At 49.9% G+C, this 22,233-nt stretch overlaps 1 protein-coding gene across 2 annotated transcripts in view; it reads right to left on the bottom strand.

The window, feature by feature from the left end:
• Positions 1-14,488, bottom strand: part of KCNK5 (potassium two pore domain channel subfamily K member 5) — a 38,543-nt gene extending 24,055 nt beyond the window's left edge. Inside the window, exon 1 of one of the 2 annotated variants that reach the window (XM_041758552.1) lies at positions 13,928-14,488. In XM_041758552.1, coding sequence (XP_041614486.1) covers positions 13,928-14,222 — 295 coding nt within the window. In that variant the 5' untranslated portion in view covers positions 14,223-14,488. The remainder of the gene's footprint in view (positions 1-13,927) is intronic. The other variant, XM_041758559.1, reaches the window with a different exon arrangement.
• Positions 14,489-22,233: the final 7,745 nt, after the last annotated feature.

Here is a 22,233-nt window from a genome sequence, read left to right as displayed (position 1 = left end):
CTCTCCTACAGCAACTCTTCTACCTTGGGGCACCTGAGGCCCCCGCAACATGCCACATGGCTACTTCATTGTCTTCAATATATAGTGCATGGCCTCACCCCGACCTCAAAAGCAGGGCTAATAACTAATTCTTCCCATAATTTCCAAAATCCTTAAACCAGCACTGGTTTAAGCATACAGCAGGTGCTCAGTAAGTGCCTAATCAGCTTTAGTGAGCAAGTCCTTGGTTCAGAGAGGGGCGGTGACCTGGTCTAGTCACACAGCAAGTCAGCTGAGCCAGCCCCAGGACCCAGCTCTGCCTTCCAGTCCCCAGCTCACTAAGTAGATCTCTGGGCTGCGGCTAGAGTCTGGGGGATGGGAGAGATGGGGTGTTGAAAAGCTGATAATCAGGACACCCTCCCTTTTCCTGCTCCCCAGGGGGGTGCTGACAAGACACTACTGCATCAGCGTGCCCCACTTAGCCCACTCAGCACTTATCCCTCAGCGAGAGGCAGCCACTGCTCCAGGGGGCCGGGATGCTGAGAAGGGAAGGGCATCCTTCCAAAGCTAACACTGTCAGGATGCATTCCACGACCCAGGAGGCAAGAGCTTTATTTGAACAGCAGAGATGGGGAAGGTATGGGGCTGCTGTTCTTTCTCTTCTGGAGGGTCTGTGAACAGGTGCCATCCTGCACCTGGGATGTGAGAGGATACAGAACCTTGCACTAGACACAAAGGACACCCAAGCCCAAATGAACATTCAAGTCCATAAAGGGCCGGCCCTGGGGTCCTCAACATGCTGCAGCATCGCCCATCTCTGTCATCAGCCATGCAGACAACGTCTGGGTGGCACTTCCATCCACTCCAGGAGAATGGCAAGACTAAAACTAATGCCTCCCTACGTGCAGGCCAGGGTCCTGCTGGGGTTGTCCCTGGGGAAGCCAAATGGGGATACATGTCACAAGTATGGGTTTAGCTGCTGAGGAGGGAGCAGGTAATATGGGCACTCAGATGGAAACCCCACAGCCAACCAGCAACTGCACGTCCCTCCTCCAACTCCTTGATTCTCTCTTGAAGGCTCGGGTCTCTGGGTCCCCTGACCCATAAATCTTGTCATGAAGGGTCGGGGCCTGTTAGGTCTATAAGGATGCTGGAGGAAAGGGGATGAGGGCAGGAGGGGGGTTGACAGCCTCAACTCAGAACTGTGACACCCACTTATAACCCAAGATTTCCTGCTTTAAAACTTTCCATGCCGTAAATGGCAAATAAACCTATATATGGTCAGTGTGGTCGGGAATACAGTGGTGTCAGAACCCACAAGGCTGCAGAATGCAAAAGCCAGCAAAGCACGCATGGAACACTTTTGGGGTACTAAGAGCCAATGGGCCCCAAGTAGAAAGTCCAGCCCCAAAGAGTGACTAGCAAGATGGGTAGGACTGGTGACGATTTAGGACCTCGCAGGGTCCAAGTGAGAGCCCCCTCGATGGAGCTCTGGCTCTGGACTCAGAAGCCTGGGCTCAGGCCACTAACTAGCTGTGTGACCTTGGTTATGTCATTTAATCTCTCTGCCTCAGATGCCTTATCTACACAATGAGGTTACCCACAGCTGCTATCTTACCATGGCTGGGGGAGTCGATGCCATGTGGTGATGGCCCTTGCCTGGCCTACAACGCCCTTTCCCTCACCAATGTCAGCCACTGCTACTCCTATGGTGTGACTGTTGCTCTGGGCCCGCTGCCACCCTTCCCCAGAGCAATTTACGTTAGGGGTGGACACAGATCTCGAGTTCTTGGTAAAAACAGTAAACTTGCTGTGTGTGTACAGTGTTTTACAACACCTCATCACCCTGAAGAGATGGCCTTTTGTCTCTAATCGAGACCTAAGGGGATCAAGAGGAGGGGTCCAGAAAGAGGCTGAGACCACGTGGTGGGAGAGTCCAAATCACAGAGGCCACTGCAAGAATGCTGGCTGGCTCCCTTCTGAGGGAGAGGCCACTGAGGGTTTTCTGAGTTGGGGGTCATGACCTGAGTCAATGAAGGACCCCTTCCCCCCCTTACTGTTGTGACACCAGCCAGGAGAGCTATTAGGAGGTGTGGCAGTCACCTTTCAATCTACCTTTTGGGGACACTGCTTCCAAGAGGCCTTCCCTAATTGCCCCACTTAGCTCTAATTACTCCTTTATTGTGCTTCCCTGCCCCCGGTGAGCACAGTAACCTGGGAAAAGTTACATAACCTCCTAAGGTCTGGGCCTTGGCTCCAGGGCTGAATAGGGAGGCCAGTTAAGTAACCACTAAGCTCCCTCCGGCCTCACAATTTATGATTTGCCGCCAGAAGTGCCCAGAGCCTGATTCTCCTCCCCCATCAACCATGCCTGCCAACCTCCAAGGGTGGTGGGGGCGGGGGGGGGGGGCATATTCTGGAAAAACCAGCCAACAACAGCTCCTTGGGTGCAAACACTTGGGGTGTGGGGTCCTGTGATAGGGCAACTCCCTAGAAGGCACCAGATCCTTTCTGCTCCAGGTTCTGGTTGGTCCCGAAAAACATCCTCCCTTCTGAGCCTACAGTTACCAACCATCTCCACTCTTGCCTCTTGTTTTAGAAAAACTCACTAGTTAGGGTGGGGAAGCTGGCACTCAAGATAACAGGAAGGAGTGTGCAGGCAGGTTAAAAAAATCGGGCAGGCCAGGTTAGTGTGAGTAGAATCCGTGCTCTGCAACCTACAACACCGTTATGATTTTGATGTAAAGGCGATTTAGAAGGGGATTAGAGGGGAACCTGGTGGCTCAGTGATGTGTCTGCCTTTGGCTCAGGACGTGATCCTGGAATACTGGGATTGACTCCTGCATCTAGCCCCCTGCAAAGAGACTGCTTCTCTTCCCTCTGCCTATGTCTCTGCCTCTCTCTGTGTCTCTTATGAATAAATATATAAAATCTTAAAAAAAGGTTGGCGGGAGGGTGATTAGAGGCAGGGTGACAAATGGCTTGATGGGAAAAGCTCTGGGCCTACGCAAGCTAAGCTAGTTTACCCTGGGCTTAGTTCCACAGTCTGTCCCTAGCTCCTCACAGGCCTTGGTTTTCCTATCTAGCAAATGGGATGGTGTTTCACCGCCACACTTTAGTCCAGCCCGGAGAGGCCACAGGAAGGCACCTCAGATGAACAAGTCTATGGCGACCCATGGCAAAGCCAAGGGTGGGAATCTGAGCAGGGTATCTGCAAGCTTCTTAGGGGTCATCCAGTTGCTAAAGGCAACTCCATTCAATGGGGCTCACATCCTTGGTCTGCTGTGGAGGGGTACCCTGTGAGGGCCATCAGGGGAAAAGGAGCCTGACACAGGCTCCAGCCGAGCCAGAGTTATCAGGTCAGGACATGTCCCTCTCCCCTGAACAGCCCAGCCTTCCTCCTGTTCCTCCTCAGAAGGCTCTGAAGATGAAACCGTTTCCACAAGTGAGGGGCAGGGGCTGTTTCTTCCCTCCCCCAGCACGTCCACTTGCCCTTTTGGTTTCCACAGTACATGGTCTGAAGACATTCCCCAGAAGGCAGGGATGAGGTTCCTGCTCTTTGCAGCAGGTCTCAAACAGGTTTGGGCACATAGTATGTGCTTAGTAAATATCTGCTGAATGAAGGACTGGATGGCTATTTGCTCCTCTACATTGAGTTCCTTGAAAGCAGAAACCACAGCCAGCCTGGCCCCGGAGGACAGATCTATTAAAGGCCCTCATGCCCATTGGCCTTGTTAATCCCAAGGGAAAGGACTTTAGGAAAAGTTTATAAAATAAGGGGTAGGACAGAGGAAGCAGAGAAGGGGGTTTCTGGAGATAAAGACTCAGAGTGGGACAGCTGTTCCAAGTTCCTCAAAAAAGAGGCCACAAGAACCGAATCTAACGTTAACCTGGAGCTGGCTGCCCAGCAGAAGTGAGTGACCTCCGTGCACGCTTTGTCCTAAGATCTTTCTCCCACCGTGATGAGTAGCATTGCTCCCACTTTCCAATGGAGCAATGTGATCAGGGTCACATAGTTTGCAAAGGCGCTGGGACTTGAAAGCCCATCCTTTTTTGTTTGTTTGTTTACTTAAGAATTCATTTTATTTATGTTTTTTATAAATTTATTTTTTATTGGTGTTCAATTTGCCAGCATATAGAATAACACCCAGTGCTCATCCTGTCAAGTGCCCCCCTCAGTGCCTGTCACCCAGTCACTCCCACCCCCCCCCACCTCCCCTTCCACCACCCCTAGTTCATTTCCCAGAGTTAGGACTGTCTTTCATGTTCTGTCTCCCTTCCTGATATTTCCCACTCATTTTTTCTCCGTTCCCCATTATTCCATTTCACTACTTTTTATATTCCCCAAAAGAATGAGACCATATAATGTTTGTCCTTCTCCGATTGACTTATTTCACTCAGCATAATGCCCTCCCGTTCCACCCATGTTGAAGCAAATGGTGGGTATTTGGCTGAGTAATATTCCATTGTATACATAAACCACATCTTCTCTATACATTCATCTTTCGATGGACACCGAGGCTCCTTCCACAGTTTGGCTACTGTGGACATTGCTGCTAGAAACATCGGGGTGCAGGTGTCCCGGCGTTTCATTGCATCTGTATCTTTGGGGTAAATCCCCAGCAGTTGAAAGCCCATCCTTAACCACTAGGCAATGTGACCCCACCTCATGAGGCTTGAAGGGGAAAGTAGGAGCACATTTTGATAATGGCACTACCCCCCTTCTCCCCCTCCTCGCCACGATTCTAAGCCTATGAGACCAGAGGCGAGTCTGGGCCTGGCTCAATTCACCTAGACAAGTGTCTTGATCTTGAAGAGGTCCAGCCCCTCCCGACCGGACTTGGAAATGGAAGGTCCACATGGCTCTTAGCATCATCCCCTCAGAGCCAGGCACACCACCAGCCACCTGGGGCCCACCAGACATGGTGAGGCTATCAGTGGTCAATTAAACCCCACAGGCTTATTGCACATTTCTGTGGAGTAGGGCCAAGGGTGAAGAGACATGTCCCTGCCTGCGCAGGACTCCTCAGTCTAGCTGGGCCTAATTTAACTCCAAGCACTCCAAACTGTCTTGAATGAATGAATGAATTTACTTGTAGGAAGGGGATCCAGAGAAGTGAAATCTGGCCAGAGTCGCACAGCAAAAACCAGTACTGTAGGCAGAACTGGAACCATGTTAGAATCGACTACTGGGGGGCTCCCTGGGTGGCTCAGCAGTTTAGCGTCTGCCTTGGGCCCAGGGCCTGATCCCACGGTCCTGGGATCGAGTCCCACATTGGGCTCCCTGCGTGGGGTCTGCTTCTCCCTCTGCCTGTGTCTGCCTCTCTCTCTCTCTCTTTCTCTCTCATAAATAAATAAATAAATAAATAAATAAATAAATAAATAAAATCTTAAAAAAAAAAAGAATCAACTACTGGGGATGCCTGGGTGGCTCAGTGGTTGAGCATCTGCATTTGGCTCAGGTTGATGCCAGAGTCCTGGGATCAAGACCCGTATCCAGGCTCCCTGCTTCTCCCTCTGCCTGTGTCTCCGCCTCTCTCATGAATAAATAAATAAAATCTTAAAAAAAAAAAAAAAGAATCAGCCACTGCCTACACAGTGGTTCAGATCCAAGTCTGTCAGACCCAGACCCAAGCACAGGTCTACACTGACAAAAGGAGGGGCTCTCAACCAGATACTATCCCTGCCATCAAGCACCCCTGCAGGGCTTAATCCCTGGGGTTGGGTGGGGGTGAGGGGGGGTGGAGGGAAGCCTTTCCCTCCCAGGAGGGGCCTAGCTAAGCAGCTGCAGCCAGATTACACTGGGCCACAGGAGGTGACAACAGCCACAGTATGCAATCCTGCCTAAATATTTCAGCAGGAAACCCAAATATTTAGATGGAGGAGAGGAAAAATAGAATGTACATTTCAAAGCCAATCAAAGGGACCTGTCTACCAAAGGCTCTCTGGGAGAGGAAGTGGGTGGTGCCTGCCCCCGTACAAGGGTACAACTCTGACCCCAGATCACCACCCAGGGAGGACACCCAGGAGGCCATCTGCACCTGGAATCATCCGGAATGGAAAAGGTTTGATCAGAGCCTGAGACACTGCCAGGACTGAGCAGAGAAACCCTTGCCACCCTTCTCCCAGCAGGGAGCAGGGCCCTTTGAAAGAGAAGAGGGGACACCTTCCACATTTTTAGATGTTGACCATTCTTTCTTTTGAGGGGAGAGTTGTGGGTGAACTTGAAAGAAATGGGAAATGTTGGGCGACTCTACTAGAAGGAATTTGGTGGGCCTTATCATCCATATCTCCATCTCCAGATCAGGAGATCACTCCGTGGTGGGGCCTGAAGCAGGCATAGAGAGAAAGAGGCATAGCAGCTGATAGGCAGCAGGTCATCAGCCACATGTGCCAGACATTCTGCCAAGTGTATTTACGTGGATTCTGCAGACACGAGGGAGATACTATACTACTTCCCATTTCACAGATGAGGAGGCTGACCTGCTCAAGTTATGGAGCTAGGTAATAAGCATCCTGAAAGCTGTCCCACATACCTAAGGCTCAGAAGGCACCACACAAGGCTAACCCTTCCCTGCCCCCAGGCCTTTGCTCCTTGTTTCTTTCCACCTTTCCACCCCACAAAGAACAAAAAGTTTCAGAATGTGGACTCTAGGTTCAAATTCTCATTCTTCCACTTCATAGATGTACAAACTCTAGGCTGAACCTCTGTGGTCCATTCTGTTGCTCCTACCAGGATGTAGTGCTGGTAAGAGAGCACCTACTGCAGAAGCTGCTGCATAGATGATGATGATGCACAAAATAGTTCACAAAGCCAGTGGCTAAAGCAAGTGCTAGGCTCGCACCACCCCACCCCCACTCCCAGTACTCCAACCTCCTGGCTCTGCAATCAACAAGGCAGGGTGAGTCTCAGCCTCTAGTTAGCCATTTGAACCTGGGCAAATCGCGTGGCCTCCATTTTCCTAGAAAATGGGTATAGCAGTAACTTTTAACCCACTAGACTGTTTTAATGAGACACTAGTTAAAGAACCAGCCCAATGCCTGGCATGCAGTCAGAATTCAGCAGGATGCTCACAGGGGCTGCCACCCACACCATTCATCTTCCCAGCTTGCCTTAAATTCCTGCTTCTTTAAATTCAAGAGTAGAAATTAATTTCTCAATGGTTCACCCTTAGAACCTCCAGGTTACCAATGTCAACCAGGGGATAGCTTCTTTACTTTTCTTCTTCTAGATTAGGGGCTCCCTGAGGGCAGGATTACATGTTGTTCAGAGCCAGATCCCCTACAGGCCAAGGAGTTCTAGAAGCTCAGGAAACAGGAACTGAATCCTCTGAGGCCCTGTGACCCTCGTCCATCTCACTGGCCTCGACCATCTGCAACCCATCACTCAGCACCAGGACCGCATTTCCTCTCATTTCACCACTATGACGGTCTCCCAATGAGGCTGAGCTCCTGAGGGCTAAGGCTCCCTGTCTGGTTTCTGAGGCTTCAGCACACATAAAAATCCTAGCCAGCAGGGAGGCCCCTCTGTGAGCCACCTTTTCTTTGCCCAGATCTCCAAAATTTAGGGACCAGATTAATTCCTCATCAAAAACTCAGAGGCCCTGCAGCTGTACAGAGCTGGAGTATACCACCCCTACTTTTACATAAAGGGACAACTAAGACATAATCTGGAAAGGTAACCAAATAGGGAGTGGGGATGGCTTTGGCAGGGACCTAGACCTGAACCCCCAAGGGGCTCATGGTGAGAAGGTGTCCTAATTGAAAGCTGGGGATGGGAGTGTGAGGGCAGGATGCGGGGAGGGGGCTCTTTTTTTTTTGGGGGGGAGGCTGTGGGCTCTGTGGGCTTTGGTGGAATAACCCACATTTCATCACATCAGTAGGAGGAAGGGAGGAAGAATCCTTATCAGAACACCCATGAGGTGAAGGGATCAGCCCACAGAAATGCTGCTAATTTAGAGGCGAATACTCCACTTCTTTTAAGTTGCAATGCTTGTGAAGAACAGGGAACTTTTTGAAATGCTGCTCACTCCCTTACTTAAATTGCAAACATTTGGTCAGTTCAAATTCCTTGGCTAAACCCAGAGGGCTGCATCATCTGACCCTCACCTCTCAGCCCTGTGGCAGCAGCCCTGGACCATCACACAGTTATACTCCTCCCTGAGGGCTGTGGGCAAGAAAGTTCCACCATTACCCCTCTTATTTGTCTAACTCTTTAAAAATCTGGTTGATACACACCCAGAAGAGGGAATTTGGATCATATGGTTCCACTTTTAATTTCCTAAGGAACCTCTTCTACACTGTTTTCCATAGTGGTTGCACCATTTTACTCCAAGAGACAAATACTATATGATTCCACTTGAAAGGTATTCAGAATAGTCAAAGTCACAAGAACAGAAGTAGATTGTGCATTACCAGGGACTGGGGGAGAGGGGAAAGAGGAGTTGTTTAGTGGGGAGACAATCTGTTTTGCAAGACAAAAAAGTTCTGGAGATCTATTTCACAACCCTGTGAATATACTTAACATGAATGAATTGTACTTTTAAAAATGGTTAAGATGGGGTAAAAAAAAAAAAAAGGAGAAGATAGCAAACTCTGTTATGTGGGTTTTTTTTTTTTTTTTTTTTACCACATAACGAGCACTTACTATATGTGCCAAGCACGGGTCTAGGTAAATCAGGAGGGCGATACTGTGGCATGGCTTCAGAGGCCAGCCCATAACCATCACACATGCTGCATGGATGGGACTCTCAGCAACAGCAAGGGGCCTGCAGCTGGTGGGGCAAGTGGCACTTAGAGGGTAGGTAGCATGTCCTCTATCCATGTCAACCCATCCTTGGGGAGGATGGACAGATCAGGCCTCCTCTGCCCTATTCTAAGAGTACCAGGGAACCCTCAGTGAGGTCTCCAAGGTAATTCGCCTTGTCCTGCTCCATTCCCCAAAAGAAACACGGGAAGGAGGCAAGCCTACTTTTTACACACCTTCTTGTAGTACCCAGCACATTTGGCCTCTCTATCACCCAGTTCTGGCTACGTCCTTCTTGCAGCCCCAGTTGGATCTAGCACTTCAATCTGTATAAAGACTCTGTCAGGGGTTCTGTCTCAGGAGTGGGGCTCCTCTGCTCCCCAAAGCCTTATATTTCCCTATTCCCCACCCCCACCACACATAGAGTTCAGAGGCTGAGCCCAATCTGACAGCAAACAGCCAAGTTCAAGATGAAAGCCCTTGGCCTGGGGTCAGAGCCAGCCAAGCACAGCATCCAAAACTGGAAGATTGTTTCTTTTGAACGGGAGACTATAAATAGGGCAAAACCCCAGGAAAATACTTAGAAGCAACAGTCCTCACCTCCCTTGCACCCCCTCCTATAGAACTCTCCCCACCCCCACTAGAACCTTTCAACACTTGCTAATTCCCACCCTAGATGTTAAGTCTCTAATACCGCACCATCTGTAATCATCCCAAGGGCTCTAGTAAAACTCCCAAAACGATTCAATACAAATTCACTTTAACTGTTAAAACTCTAACTAGAGCAGTTAACTGAGGCAGATTTATCGATTTAAGAATTCTTATTTTTTTGGCTGCCCTCAACTTTGAGCGGAACATAAACAAATGAGCCATTAGGAGGGGACCTCGTTCGTCCATTTCCTCTCAAAAACCAGACTTCTCTACTTTTCCACTTCTGCAGTTCTAGACAGTGAGGATCCAAATTCACACTAATGACGTGGAGGCCTCCATGATCTTGGATAATCAAAAGATCTATTGTGTTCCCTTTACTTACAAAAGCAGTTAAGAGGACCAGTGTGCTTTACAATTTCCAACAAGGCTCGAAACAAAAGAGGTTTTCATGTTAACCCTCAATTCTCAAAAAAATTCAATTAATGTGCCCCATTCTCAGCATTTTGGTCAGATGTAATTTTAGCACATAATTCCTGGTTATATATTTCAAATTTTAGGAGCAGGATTGGTGTTAGTAACTCGAGGTCAGACCTTTAAAATTGGGATCAGCCTGACTAGTGTAGACTGGAACAGGTATAGAGTAGGAAGGGTCCAGTAAATAAAAGGAGAGGGGTCTGGCACATATGGAAAACCTCCAAATATGATAATGCAGTCTGAAGCTGGCAAGGAGGTCAGTAGGATCCAAAAAGGCTTCTGGGAACTGGTCAACTATGTGAGAAGTCTAGAAAACCCATCCTGTCATGGTTGAGTTTATTCATCCTTTTTCTCAGAAGCCAGTCTCAGCCTGGCAATGTCTTCATCCTGTCTTTGCACTCCCAGAGCCTTGCCTCGTGCCTGGCACACAGTGGGCACTTAATAAAGGCTTGCTGACTAATTCTCGTGTACTCTGGAATACAACACAGTGTGAAACCTGACTCTGCACCATATAATCCCGGGCAAGTTACATCATTGTCCTCATCTATAAAAGGAGGTGGTCACCAAGATTAAATTAAAATAAGACTATTTACAAGGTGCTTATTCGAAGCTCTGGTGCACAGTGAGTTCTCAAATCCTTCCTGTTTATGAACACTGCACACCAGAAGTGAAGGCTGAGAAAGGTTGACTGCTCCCCTTCACCCTAACTCTTTGCTTTTTTGTGCTGCCAAGGGAGGGGTGGACTGATGCTTACCGCAGCCACAGAGGAGCTGCTGGCTGGGCCAGGCCCAACGCAGGAGGCTTGCATGCCAATGCTTGTTCCAGAGGAAATAAAAAATAGAATTTCCCAGCCGACCAGTGTCCACCTGAACCCATTCACTTAGCTCACTTACAGACCAACCATTCAACAGCTTCACATGCCTAAGGAGGGCAAAGGTGTAGAAGCAGCAGGCTCTGAGGCAGACTGCCTGGTTCCCACCCCAGGCTGTGCACTCCTGCGGTGTAACCAAGGCCACTCCAAGGTCCCTGAGCTTCAGTTTCCTTATCTCAATGCACAAGGTGGCTATAAGGAGTACCTGAATGAATACAGGTAAAACATTTGGTCAATGTGTGCTCAATAAATGCTAACAGGGGGAGCACATGCTGGCTCTCCTAAGTCACATCTGTACACATCTTGCCTAATGCTTCTGCTTGACCTGATCTCGTTGGACCCTCATTTTGTAGACAAGAAGAGGCAAATTTAAATGGCTTGATGGGTAAATGGCCAAGCCAGATGGCAAAATTGCCCATGTCCTCTCTCATAAAATCCACATATTCAGACAATGCTAACTGCCTTTGTTGGGAACCTCTACAATTTAGCAAGAGGCCAGGGGAACAAGGCTTGTGAGCAAGGTTCCAAGGTGGTTCTGAAGGCAGGAAGGAGGGCGACCACGTGGTCTGAGGCCAGTAGGGGTGGGGAGGCTAGAGGTTTCAAAGTTGGCCTCCATCTCAGTTCAACCACAGCTTGAACAGGGAGGAAGTACCTGAGAACTTGGGGCCTATTTCCAAAGATCTAAAGAAAAGTGAGGGGTGTGTTGCCTTGATTCCCTTAGCATGCTTTTAAAATCATGTGCAATTTCCAGCAAAAATAAAACCCCAAGCCAGACTGCACCCCCTTCCCTTCTAATAACCCCTCCCAAGAGCCTGCCCCAACCCCAGGAATTCCTAGTGTGGGACTTCTTTAGGATAACAAAGGTGATTCAGAACCTGACAAAACACAGGACCTCAGGTGTGAAAGCCCCGGGGCAGGGGCCGGATGGGAAAGAAGTTTGAATTTTAAAGACGGAGTCTTTGGTTTTTTTTTTTTTTTCCTTAAACCAATTTCCTGGGGCCTCAGGCAATGCTTCAAGTCACAACAGAAAGCAGAGCCAGGCAGCAGATTTCAGCAGACTAAAAAGTGACGCTAGCAAAATGCTTCCCCTGGTCAGTTGTCCATTTCTTGGGTTTTTCCTATGATGGGAGGGGACTCATCCAGTTGGAGGCTTGAGAGTTTTCTGGCCAGGGATGATGAACAGGGCTGTCCTCAATCATCTCCAAATCAGAAATGGCCTGATGTTCAAATCTAAAAGTTACCTGCCCACTTTGGGGACAATCTTTGGTGGGTTTAAGAGGACCTCCAAATAAGAGGCACTTTGTTTGCTCAAACACCTAAGAAAGCTATCTAACTTCCAAAGCTACTACCACCAGCTGCACCCGGCTGCCTTACCCTGACCACCCCCCCCTTTCCCTTCTCCTTGGGTTTTGAAGTTTATTTTCCCACATTCAGCCTTGAATTCTTTCCTTCCTTCCCCTGCTGCGGCGAAGAGGGAAACACTTCGAGGGCAGCTTGATTCTTCATCACCCACGCCTGCCCTCCTCCCCCTTTAAACAAAGCCCTAGAACAAACTAAACAACAACTCGTTCTCCTGGGGAATTGTTTCCTCAAGGGAAATTATAAAGTGACCCCTCCCCGATATGCACGCACAGGGCAGACACACTCCTCCAAAGAAGCTCCTGCTACTGGGGGCTAAAAACACCCAATTACCCTCTAAGGCTCATCCTCCCCACCGAACCGAACCTGCACTGGGCCGCCACTCTGGGGACTGACTGCTACAGGTCCAGAGACTCTCCCCACTAAAATCTAACACCCAACCTGCCGGCCTTCGCTGCCTCTCCTGCTGGCCAGAGAGGTCAAGTCTTTCCTTGCCCAGCTGCTCATCGGTACCTAGATGCTCACGTGTGGGAATGTCCATTGATTTCAGAACAAAAAGGAGGTAGCAAAGGCAAGACATCCTCCTGTTTTCCAAAGCTTTCAACTTTCCAACGGTCCAGGAATGGAAAGAATGATGAAGACAGGAGAGACATAATACCAATCTAATGAGAGACAACTAGACCATCATAAAATGTTGGGAGGGGGGAGGCGGGCTGCTGCAGATTGAACGCTGTTCCTCCTCAAACCTCCTTTCTGGCATCTTTCATCCCAAGAGAAAAATGTAACACCTTGGACAATCTACCTACCCCTAGTGCACCCCACAATCTAGAGCCTTCACCAGCTCTTATATCCAGGTCCTGATCCTTCCACCGGAGAGAGGCCATTAATGCAGGCCAAGAGGGTGAGTGGTTAAGGCTAAGAGCCTCTGAGAAACTAGAGCAAAGGGCCCCGGTGCCCAAACAGACCCAACGTCCCAACCACCATGATCAGCCCCCGGTTTATCCCAGTAAGGTCAAGGCGTCAACCAGAAGATGAGAGGTTCTCAAAGCCAACACAGAGGAGAATCTCCCTGGCTCCAACACCTCTCATTCTGCTCAACCTCTCCTTGCCCCTAAAAAAGGATGCGCTGGGTTTTGCTCCTTTGTTGAACCTGCTACTTTCACAAACTTTTTAGCTCCAAGCCCTGGGGGAGGGGGGGCTGTCTCCGCGAGATAAGCCCTGCCGGAAGCCTGAGCGCGTCCCCTGCATTCTGGCCGTGAGCCCCCGGAGCCGGGTGCTGGGGCCGGACGGAGCCCCCTACCCACTTCCTGAGCCCTGGGGACGCGGGTGCGCGGGGAGGCTTTGCTCCGGCTGGGGCTGGGGGACCCTCCAGCAACTCCGCCGGGCTCCCGTTCGCGGAGAAAAACCGGGCGGGCGCGGCACGGGCCTGGCGCTGGGAGGTGGAGATGCGAAGGGGTGGCACCGGCTCGACTCCCCAACTCCGGGAGCGTCTCCAAGGGAAGATAACGCCTTTACCCGCCCTACAGCCCCCTTCCAACCGGGGAGGTGCCCGCACGCTCACACGGAGCCACCGCGCGGCCCGGTTCACCCGGGGGTCAACCCCCACCTCTTCTCTCTGGACAAACCGGCTTCCCGGGGAGTCTCCGCGTGTGCGTGACTCCGGTGTCTACGGATGAGCGCCAGGTCCCGGCAGCCAGACCCCTGCGAGGCCGGACCCATCCTGCCCTGCCGCCCCCTGCACTCCCCGCGGGGGCTGCGGGTTCTCCAGGGCCGTGAAGGGCCTCCCGCGGCACCCCTGGCGCCCTGGCCGGCTTCGAGCGCCCGCAGGGGCACGGGCGACCGCTCACCTGCAAGATCTTGTCCAGGCCCTCCTGGCCCAGGCACGGGAACTCCTTGAGCAGATGCACTTTCTGCGTGTAGTAGTTTTGCTTGGCCTCCTTCCAGTGCGGCTCCTCGAGCACCTCGAAGATCGCTGCCCCGATGGCCAGGTAGAAGATGATGGCCGAGGTGAGCAGGGGGCCCCTGTCCACCATGGCTCCCGGGCGGCCGCCTCCCGCACACAGTCGCCCCTAGCCCCAGCGGCTCCGCGTCCACCCGCCCTCCAGCCTCTGCAAACAGCTGTTTGAATTTGGAGCTCCGCATGCGCAGTGCCCTATCCCCCCTCACCCCCCGGCGCCGCTCCCGGGACAAAGTTGCTCCGTCGACTTGGCCCACCGAGCGCCGGTAACTGTACGAAGCCTCGCTCCCGCGGGCGGGGGAGGGTGGGCGGACCCCGGGCGGGGGGGGCAAGGGGGCGCCCTGGCTCGCACCCGCAAGAGGAACTGGGGGAACTCAAGGCCAGACCCTGGGGAGACACGTGGGCCGCCCGCCGCCAGCCACCGCAGTGTGCGCCGCGCCCGCCTCCGCGCGCCTCTTTAACCAGCGCCCGGTGCGCGCGCCCTCCCGCGCCCGGGCCCGCGGGGGAGGGGCCCGCGCAGGCCCCGCCCCGTGCCGGCCCCGCCCCGCACAGGCCCCGCCCCCGCCCCGCGCCGGCCCCGCCCCTCCCCGCGCAGGCCCCGCCCCCGCGCCGCGCCGGCCCCGCCGCTGGCGGGAGAGTCCTCCGCGCGAGGAGCGCGCCGGGGAACTCGGTGCTCGGAGCGCTCCCGGGGCGGCCGCCGGGACTGGCGCTTGTTATCAGGGGCTGGTGCCACTAACTAAGGTGAGCGTGCACCTGATGACTAGGGTCGGAAAGTTACTGCTATTATTAGCTTCCTTGCAATTCAGTTTCCATCCCCTCTGACGTTTCTGCAGAGAAAGCTTGGATTCTCGCCGTCTCTTGCTCTTACAGCCTCCTAGGCCGGGGTAAAGCTAAGATTAGAAAGGGACTGCAGAGGCTGTAGAGAATCAGAGTATCAGGAACGAATCCAGCCCCAAAAGTGAGACTCTCGGGGATCCCTGGGTGGCGCAGCGGTTTAGCGCCTGCCTTTGGCCCAGGGAGTGATCCTGGAGTCCCTGGATCCCGCGATCGAGTCCCACGTGGGGCTCCCTGCATGGAGCCTGCTTCTCCCTCCTCCTGTGTCTGCCTCTCTCTCTCTCTCTCTCTCTCTCTCTGTGTCTATCATAAATAAATAAATAAATAAATAAATAAATAAATAAATCTATCTTTAAAAAAGAAAAGTGAGACTCTCCCCTCTTGCCCCATTCTCACCTGCCCTGGTGCCCACCCCACCCGCCACATCGGGATGGAGTAGTTGAGGCTGCACTATTGTAGACGCCTCCCAGCCACACGCACTGCAGCTCTCCAGGAAATACCTAACCATCCCCCCCCATACTTCCAAACCTATTCTGCAATCCTTCTTTTTTTTTAATTTTTTTTTATTATTTATTTATGTAGTCATACAGAGAGAGAGAGAGGCAGAGACATAGGCAGAGGGAGAAGCAGGCTCCACGCACCGGGAGCCTGACGTGGGATTCGATCCCGGGTCTCCAGGATCGCGCCCTGGGCCAAAGGCAGGCGCCAAACCGCTGCGCCACCCAGGGATCCCTATTCTGCAATCCTCATCCACACCCACGCACATGCACTCATCCCCCTCGTTGGGAGATATTTTCTTCTGATATATGATACAACTCTAATATACCATATAACAGTAAAATGACCCCTGGGGGTTGGGGAATCCAGGTTGTTCAATGACATATCCCCAGACTGTTCCCCAGTGGACACTCCATAAGCATTTGTGCAATGAAGGAGTGAATGAATTTGTCACCAAAACACACACTGAGGACATTTCTCACTCATCTTGCTACCATTTACTGGGCATCCATAAACCTCAGGCAGTACTACATCCTTTCCATGCATCACAAGGGGGCCTATAACTATACCAATCTTGCACTGAAGGCATCGAAGCTGTGTTAGCTTAGCTTGTTCAAAATCTCTAACCAGCAACAGCCAGAAGGTGGAGTGGCACACTCCAGCACTAGGTACCAAGGCCTGGCCCTGACCCTCTGGTGCCTTCTGTGGGGACAAGTGCAGCAGTGAGCCAAATTGGCACACGGCCTTTGCCAAGGCCTTCCACCTTCCCCCATGGGGAAGGTGAGGGACTTTGCTCAGGTCTCAAGAGTTAGGGCAGTTTTTGCTAGGGGGAGGTATCCGTGGTGTGTCTGAATTGGGCAGGAGCAGAGGGTCTAGGGGTACAGGTTTGAAGGATTGATCTGAGTTTGTGGATGTTTCTGTCTCTCCTTTATGGCTCCATGTGTGTGTTCCCAGGAGGCTGGAGAGGGAAGCCCCATGTTTCCTGATTCAGTATCCCTGAGGACTTAGGGAGCCAGGTCCCCTCAATAAGGCCTGTAGGTTGCCCCCTCTGGAGCCCACCCACTCCCGGGCTAGGCCTGGGCCCCACCCCAGGCAGATCCCTTTTCTGCAGCTCCTGTCTGCCTCCTACCCACCCTGCACCAAACTCTGCAGTCCAACCTCCAGCCCTCAGCCCACAAGGAGTCCAGGCTTCTGTCCACGATCCCCTGTGTCTGGAGGGAGAAAGGGACTGTGGTGTAAACAGTTCATCCAGCGGGGGTGGGGGCAGTTTAAGAGGCCACAGACTCTCTTACTCTGTTTGGAAAATTCTCCCCCATTCCTCTCCCACCTCCAGTCTGCGTTCTCTTCCTAAGAAAATAAAGGGCCTCTTCCTATTTCAGTCTCACTGTCTCACAAAAATACTGCAGAATACTTTGGGATGAATCAGGTTTTATTCAAAGTTTTTATAGTTTCTAGTTTCTCTATCTTTCCACTTTACCTATTTCTCCATTTTCCAACTTCTCTCTTGCCGTCAGTGTGGTGCTCAGTCTCTCATCTCTCCTTCTTGGGCCCATTCCTCACCTTGTGTCTTCCCAAACCCCTTGCTTTAGCTCTCTATTTGAGTGCCTCTCTCCCCTTCCCCTGGCTCCTTTCAGAGTGATTGTGCTTCTTTTCTCCCCTCACTTCCTCCACCCTCCCAGAGCCCATCCACACATTTAGGTCAACAATTTCTGATGGAGATCAGGAGCTATGGCCATTCTGTGCACAGCAGCCAGGGGATGCTTTTGGAAATATAAACTGTAGGGATCTCTGAGTGGCGCAGCGGTTTAGCGCCTGCCTTTGGCCCAGGGTGCAATCCTGGAGACCCGGGATCGAATCCCACGTCGGGCTCCCGGTGCATGGAGCCTGCTTCTCCCTCTGCCTGTGTCTCTGCCTCTGTCTCTCTCTGTGTGTGTGACTATCATAAATAAATAAAAATTTTAAAAAAAAGGAAATATAAACTGTGCTGGAACCAATGAAAATTTAGACTCCTTGAGCCTCCAGGATAGAAAAGTAAAGTAGGTAAAAGGTAGGGGAGGGGGGCGGAGAGTGTATTTTCTTACACAAGCTGGTGTCGGGAAGCAAGAATTTCCTGTACCCTTCTGGGTCCTTCTAGCTGGACTAAGAAAATCAAATTGACATGAGACTGATTAACAAGAGGAAATCAGATTTAGTTTCTTATGTACAGGGAATCCACACAGACACGGAAATTCCAAAGACAGGCAAAATGAGGCATATACATGTCATTTGGAACTAAGGAAAAGGAGGTAGTGGACTGGGACTTCAAAGGGAAGGAATGCAATTCACAGGAAGATGAAAAAGAGTAAATGTTTGGTAAACAAATGTTTGCTAGGTCACTCAGAAACAATGAGACATAGAGGACTTTGATCAAACAGGCCTTGCCAGATTCCTCTGTCTACCATAGCTAGTTCATAGTGTAATGTAGATATCTGTGGTGATAGCTCTCTTCCTGGAACAGATCCTCTATCTGAATTTTTTTTAGGCAGTTGAGGGGGGAGGTAAGGCACCGTTCCTGAATCTGCTGGGCTTTGATTGCTTTTTAATTCAAAATAATCTTTGTGTTTTGGCATAAAGTAGCCCCTCTTGGGGTGGACTGCCCTTGGCCCCTACGCTGATACTACGTATATTTATCAGCTTATGGCTTATAATCGTTTCAGAGTGCCATCTTTTGAAAGACAATAAGCTTTGAGAATAGAGTTGAATTTCACCCTGATAGCACCAGATCACTAGAGTTACCTGGGTACCCCCTATGAGAGATTGACAGAGCAGAGCAGTTGTTTTCCAAGTGATGTTCCCAAGCTCTGGCCACAAAAGGATCCATGTTTACCTTTGTTTCTTCCTTGGTTCAATTAGGTGAAGGGGTTATTCTCTTGGTGAATGAATGTTTGATAATCCTTTCATAATTCTTTTTTAAGTCTTTCTGAATGGTGTATCCCCCTTCTTTTTTTTTTAAGTTTTTATTTATTTATTCATGAGAGACACAAACACACAGAGAGAAACAGAGACATAGGCAGAGGGAGAAGGAGGCTCCACGCGGGGAGCCCGATGTGGGACTCAATCCCCAGGACTCCAGCATCACGCCCTGAGCCAGAAGGCAGGCGCTTAACCACTGAGCCACCCAGGCGTCCCTCCTTTCATAATTCTAAAACACTTACTGTTTTATTTCTGTTTAGGAATATTTCTGTTTATATTCTGTTTGGGGATTTCAAGAGGGAAAAGTTCCCCTCTAAAAATCACATATGATCTAGGAGACATATAAAAGCCATTAAGAACATCAAGTGGTTCAACATCACAATCACTGAGAAAAAGCTTTGTAGGGACGCCTGTGTGGCTCAGTGGTTGAGCATCTGCCTTTGGCTCAGGTCATGATCCTGGGGTCCTGGGACTGGGTCCTGCATTGGGCTCCCTGCAGCGAGCCTGCTTCTCCTCCCTCTGCCTATGTCTCTGCCTCTCTCTGTGTCTCTCGTGACTAAATAAATAAAATATTAAAAAAAAAAGAAAGAAAGAAAAAGGGACGCCTGGTGGCTCAGTGGTTGGGCGCCTGCCTTTGGCTCAGGGCGTGATCCCCAGATCCAGGATGGAGTCCCGCATCGGGCTCCCTGTGAGGAGTCTGCTTCTGTCTCTACCTATGTCTCTGCCTCTCTTCTCAATCTTTGTCTCTCATGAATAAATAAATAAATCTAAGAAAGAAAGAAAGAAGAAAGAAAGAAAGAAAGAAAGAAAGAAAGAAAGAAAGAAAGAAAGAAAGAAAGAAAAAGAAGCTTTGTAGTTCTCAATTCAGAAATCCAAAGGTTTTATTTTCATTTTTGTTCCTGTCATATTGCTTGAAGGAATGACAGTTTTAACTGCCTTATAAAACAGCTTGCATTAGGAAAGATTGTCGATGCCTTTATAAACTTGCTCTATTTCTAATGGATCATTTAGAAACCTGGGGGGGGGGTGGAATCTATTACATTTTCGTGTCTACTAATCCTCTGGTTCTTCAGTTAGGAAAAACCTGCGTAGTAAATTCGATATACCTGAGAAGACAACCTTTGTGTCTTACACTAGGAAAAACAAAATAAAATCACCCAGCAATAAAGTTGTAGTGAAAATGGTGTGTGCATACAGTGGAATAGTATTCAGCCTGGAAAAAGAAGGAACTTCTGTCACCTGCTACAACATGGATGGACGTTGAGGACGTAATGAAGTGAAATAAGCCAGTCACGAAGAAGGTGAATATTGCAAGATTCCATCTATCTGAGTCATCTAAAGTGGCCAAACTCTGAGAAACAGAAAATAGAACAGAAGTTGCCAGGGAGTGGGGGTGGGGGAGGGGTGTGCAGAGCTGCTCAATGGATACAGAGTTTCAGTTTCAGAAGATGAAAAAGTTCTAGAGAATTCGCTACAGAACCAGGTGTGTACAATTAAACACCATGCTGAACATTTGAAAATGGTAAAGATGGTAGATTTTATCTTATATGTAAAGTTTAAGGTAAATACACACGGCAAAAATTAGTGAAAAATGAACTTGTGACTTCAAGGTAAGATATTTGAAGTTACAAGGATTAGCTAGGCATTGAGGAGAGAGATATGGCTAAGTGACAGGAAGTACTCAGTAATTAACCTTCAGCAGGGTTTCCATTACTCCTTTTTTTTTTTTTTCAGATGTTGTTTATTTATTTATTCATGAGAGAGGCAGAGACACAGGCAGAGGGAGAAGCAGGCTTCTTGCGGGGAGCCCGATGTGGGAATCATGTGGGACTCGATCCGGGAACTCCAGGATCACTCCCTGGGCCTAAGGCAGACACTCAGCCCCTGAGCCCCCCAGGCGCCCCTCAATTACTTGTAATACTGAAACTATGTGTCCTTCATTCTGAGAGCTCGTGAAGCTATGGAGAAACGCGTACTTGTAGGCTAAGCACGGAGCTCAAGCACCGATTCTGAATTTTGGGTGTTGGAAGATTTCAGACAGATCTCTGCTGCCATTTTAAAGTCCTTTCCTGGGGATCCCTGGGTGGCTCAGTGTTTTGGCGCCTGCCTACAGCCCAGGGCGTGATCCTGGAGTCCGAGGATCAAGTCCCACATCAGGCTCCCTGCATGCAGCCTGCTTCTCCCTCTGCCTGTGTCTCTGCCTCTCTCTCTCTCTGTTTCTCATGAATGAATAAATCTTTAAAAACAAAAAACAAAAAACAAAAACAAAAAAAACAAAGTCCTTTCCTTAAAAAGAGAGCATTGGAGATGCCTGGGTGGCTCGGTCGGTTAAGCACCTGCCTTTGGTTCAGGTCATGATCTTGAGGTCCTGGAATCAAGCCCCACATCCTGCTCCCTGCTCAGCAGGAAGTCTGCTCCTTCCTCTCCCTCTGCCTTCCCCTCCTCCCTCCTGCTTTCTCTTTCTCTCTCAAATGAATAAATAAAATCTTTTTTAAAAATTAAAAAAAATAAAAATAAAAAGGGGCATGACAATATTAAAATTTCACTGTTGTGGGACAAATCTGAAACTTCTGCTGCCAGGAGAAACAACTCAGTAACAAGAGAAGCCCCCACTCTGGCCAGTTCAGAGGTCACCCAAAGCTGTTCTTTAGACTGGGTCATTTTTAGAGTTGACGCAGCAGGATGTGAGTTCTGGGACTTATCCCCCGAATCTTTCTCTCCAACTGTCACTGATGCCTGAGACCCCATATTTGAGACTCATTCCTTTGTGTTACACATTGCCCTCTCCCTAAGACATCTTTTTAACTCCAGGAAGGGTATGGCATGAAGACTCTACCACTTTACCTCTGTGGATCTTAACCTTTTTTGGTCTTGTTTTCATGACTTTGAGTATCTATGAACGTTTCCTCAGAAAAATGCACCCATGCACAGACCTACCAAAATGTTTACACAAGTTCTGGTGGTTTCAGAGGGACACCCCATCCTCACCTCCCTCCAAGGTTGCTCCTGGTTAGCTGGCTCCGTCAGCTCCTTGGGCAGGGAGGTTTGCTTGCAATGATTGAACAGAGCTGTTTGATGAGGAGAATAGAAGAAGAAAATGTGAATGGGAGGGGGGCAGGGCACCAGGGCAAATTTGACTGTCTTTACAAATTTACCTAAAACAACCATAATAAGGTACTTTTTGTGTGTTTGCTATGTGCTAGATATTTAATGAACACCAAATGAGGGAATGCAGATAAATAAAGCATATTATTATTACTACTATTATTATTATTTCACATAATGGTTGCAATAACATCACAGGGGGTTATTAGTCCATTTACATATGAGGAAGTTGAGGCTACTAGAGCTTAAATAACTTGCTCAAGGTACCTGAGTCTGGGGTACCTGACTCAGCGGGGGGGACCTGAGTCTGGAATCCATGGCTGCCTGTCTTCATTGACCTGAGCACATGCTGTCACCGCCCCCACCCCAACACACACACACACTTTCCAAGGCCTTCTCTGACTCCCTCTGAAGCCTTTTCGTTTCCTTCAACACTGGGCATCTTCGCCCTGCTGGTCTAGGCCCTCCCCAGCTCATTGTGAGAATGACTTGGGTGCACCTGGCAGCCCTGTGGGGCTACCTCTCTTGTCATTCTGTCCTACAGTGAGCAACCTCCCACATAGCCTGTGGTATTTCTCTGGGATATTGCGGCCTGTTCCTGCTGGTCTCTTACAGCCTGCTCCCTTTGCTGGTCACCCTTAACACAGAGGGGGAGGCTTTGGAAAGAAGAAGAAATTGTCAGTGGGGTCAGCTGTTCTCTGCACGTAGAGATGACTGGACCATACTGACCCTGCCAATGTCTTTGGGCAACTGTTTATAATGTCTCAGATTCATGCATTTATTTATTCATTCATCCATTTTTCCTTT

Source organism: Vulpes lagopus, chromosome 1 (assembly GCF_018345385.1).
Source record: "Vulpes lagopus strain Blue_001 chromosome 1, ASM1834538v1, whole genome shotgun sequence".
NCBI classification, from domain to species: Eukaryota; Metazoa; Chordata; class Mammalia; order Carnivora; family Canidae; genus Vulpes; species Vulpes lagopus.
Note: the sequence above shows the minus strand (reverse complement) of the source record. Positions and strands in the feature narration are given on the sequence as shown.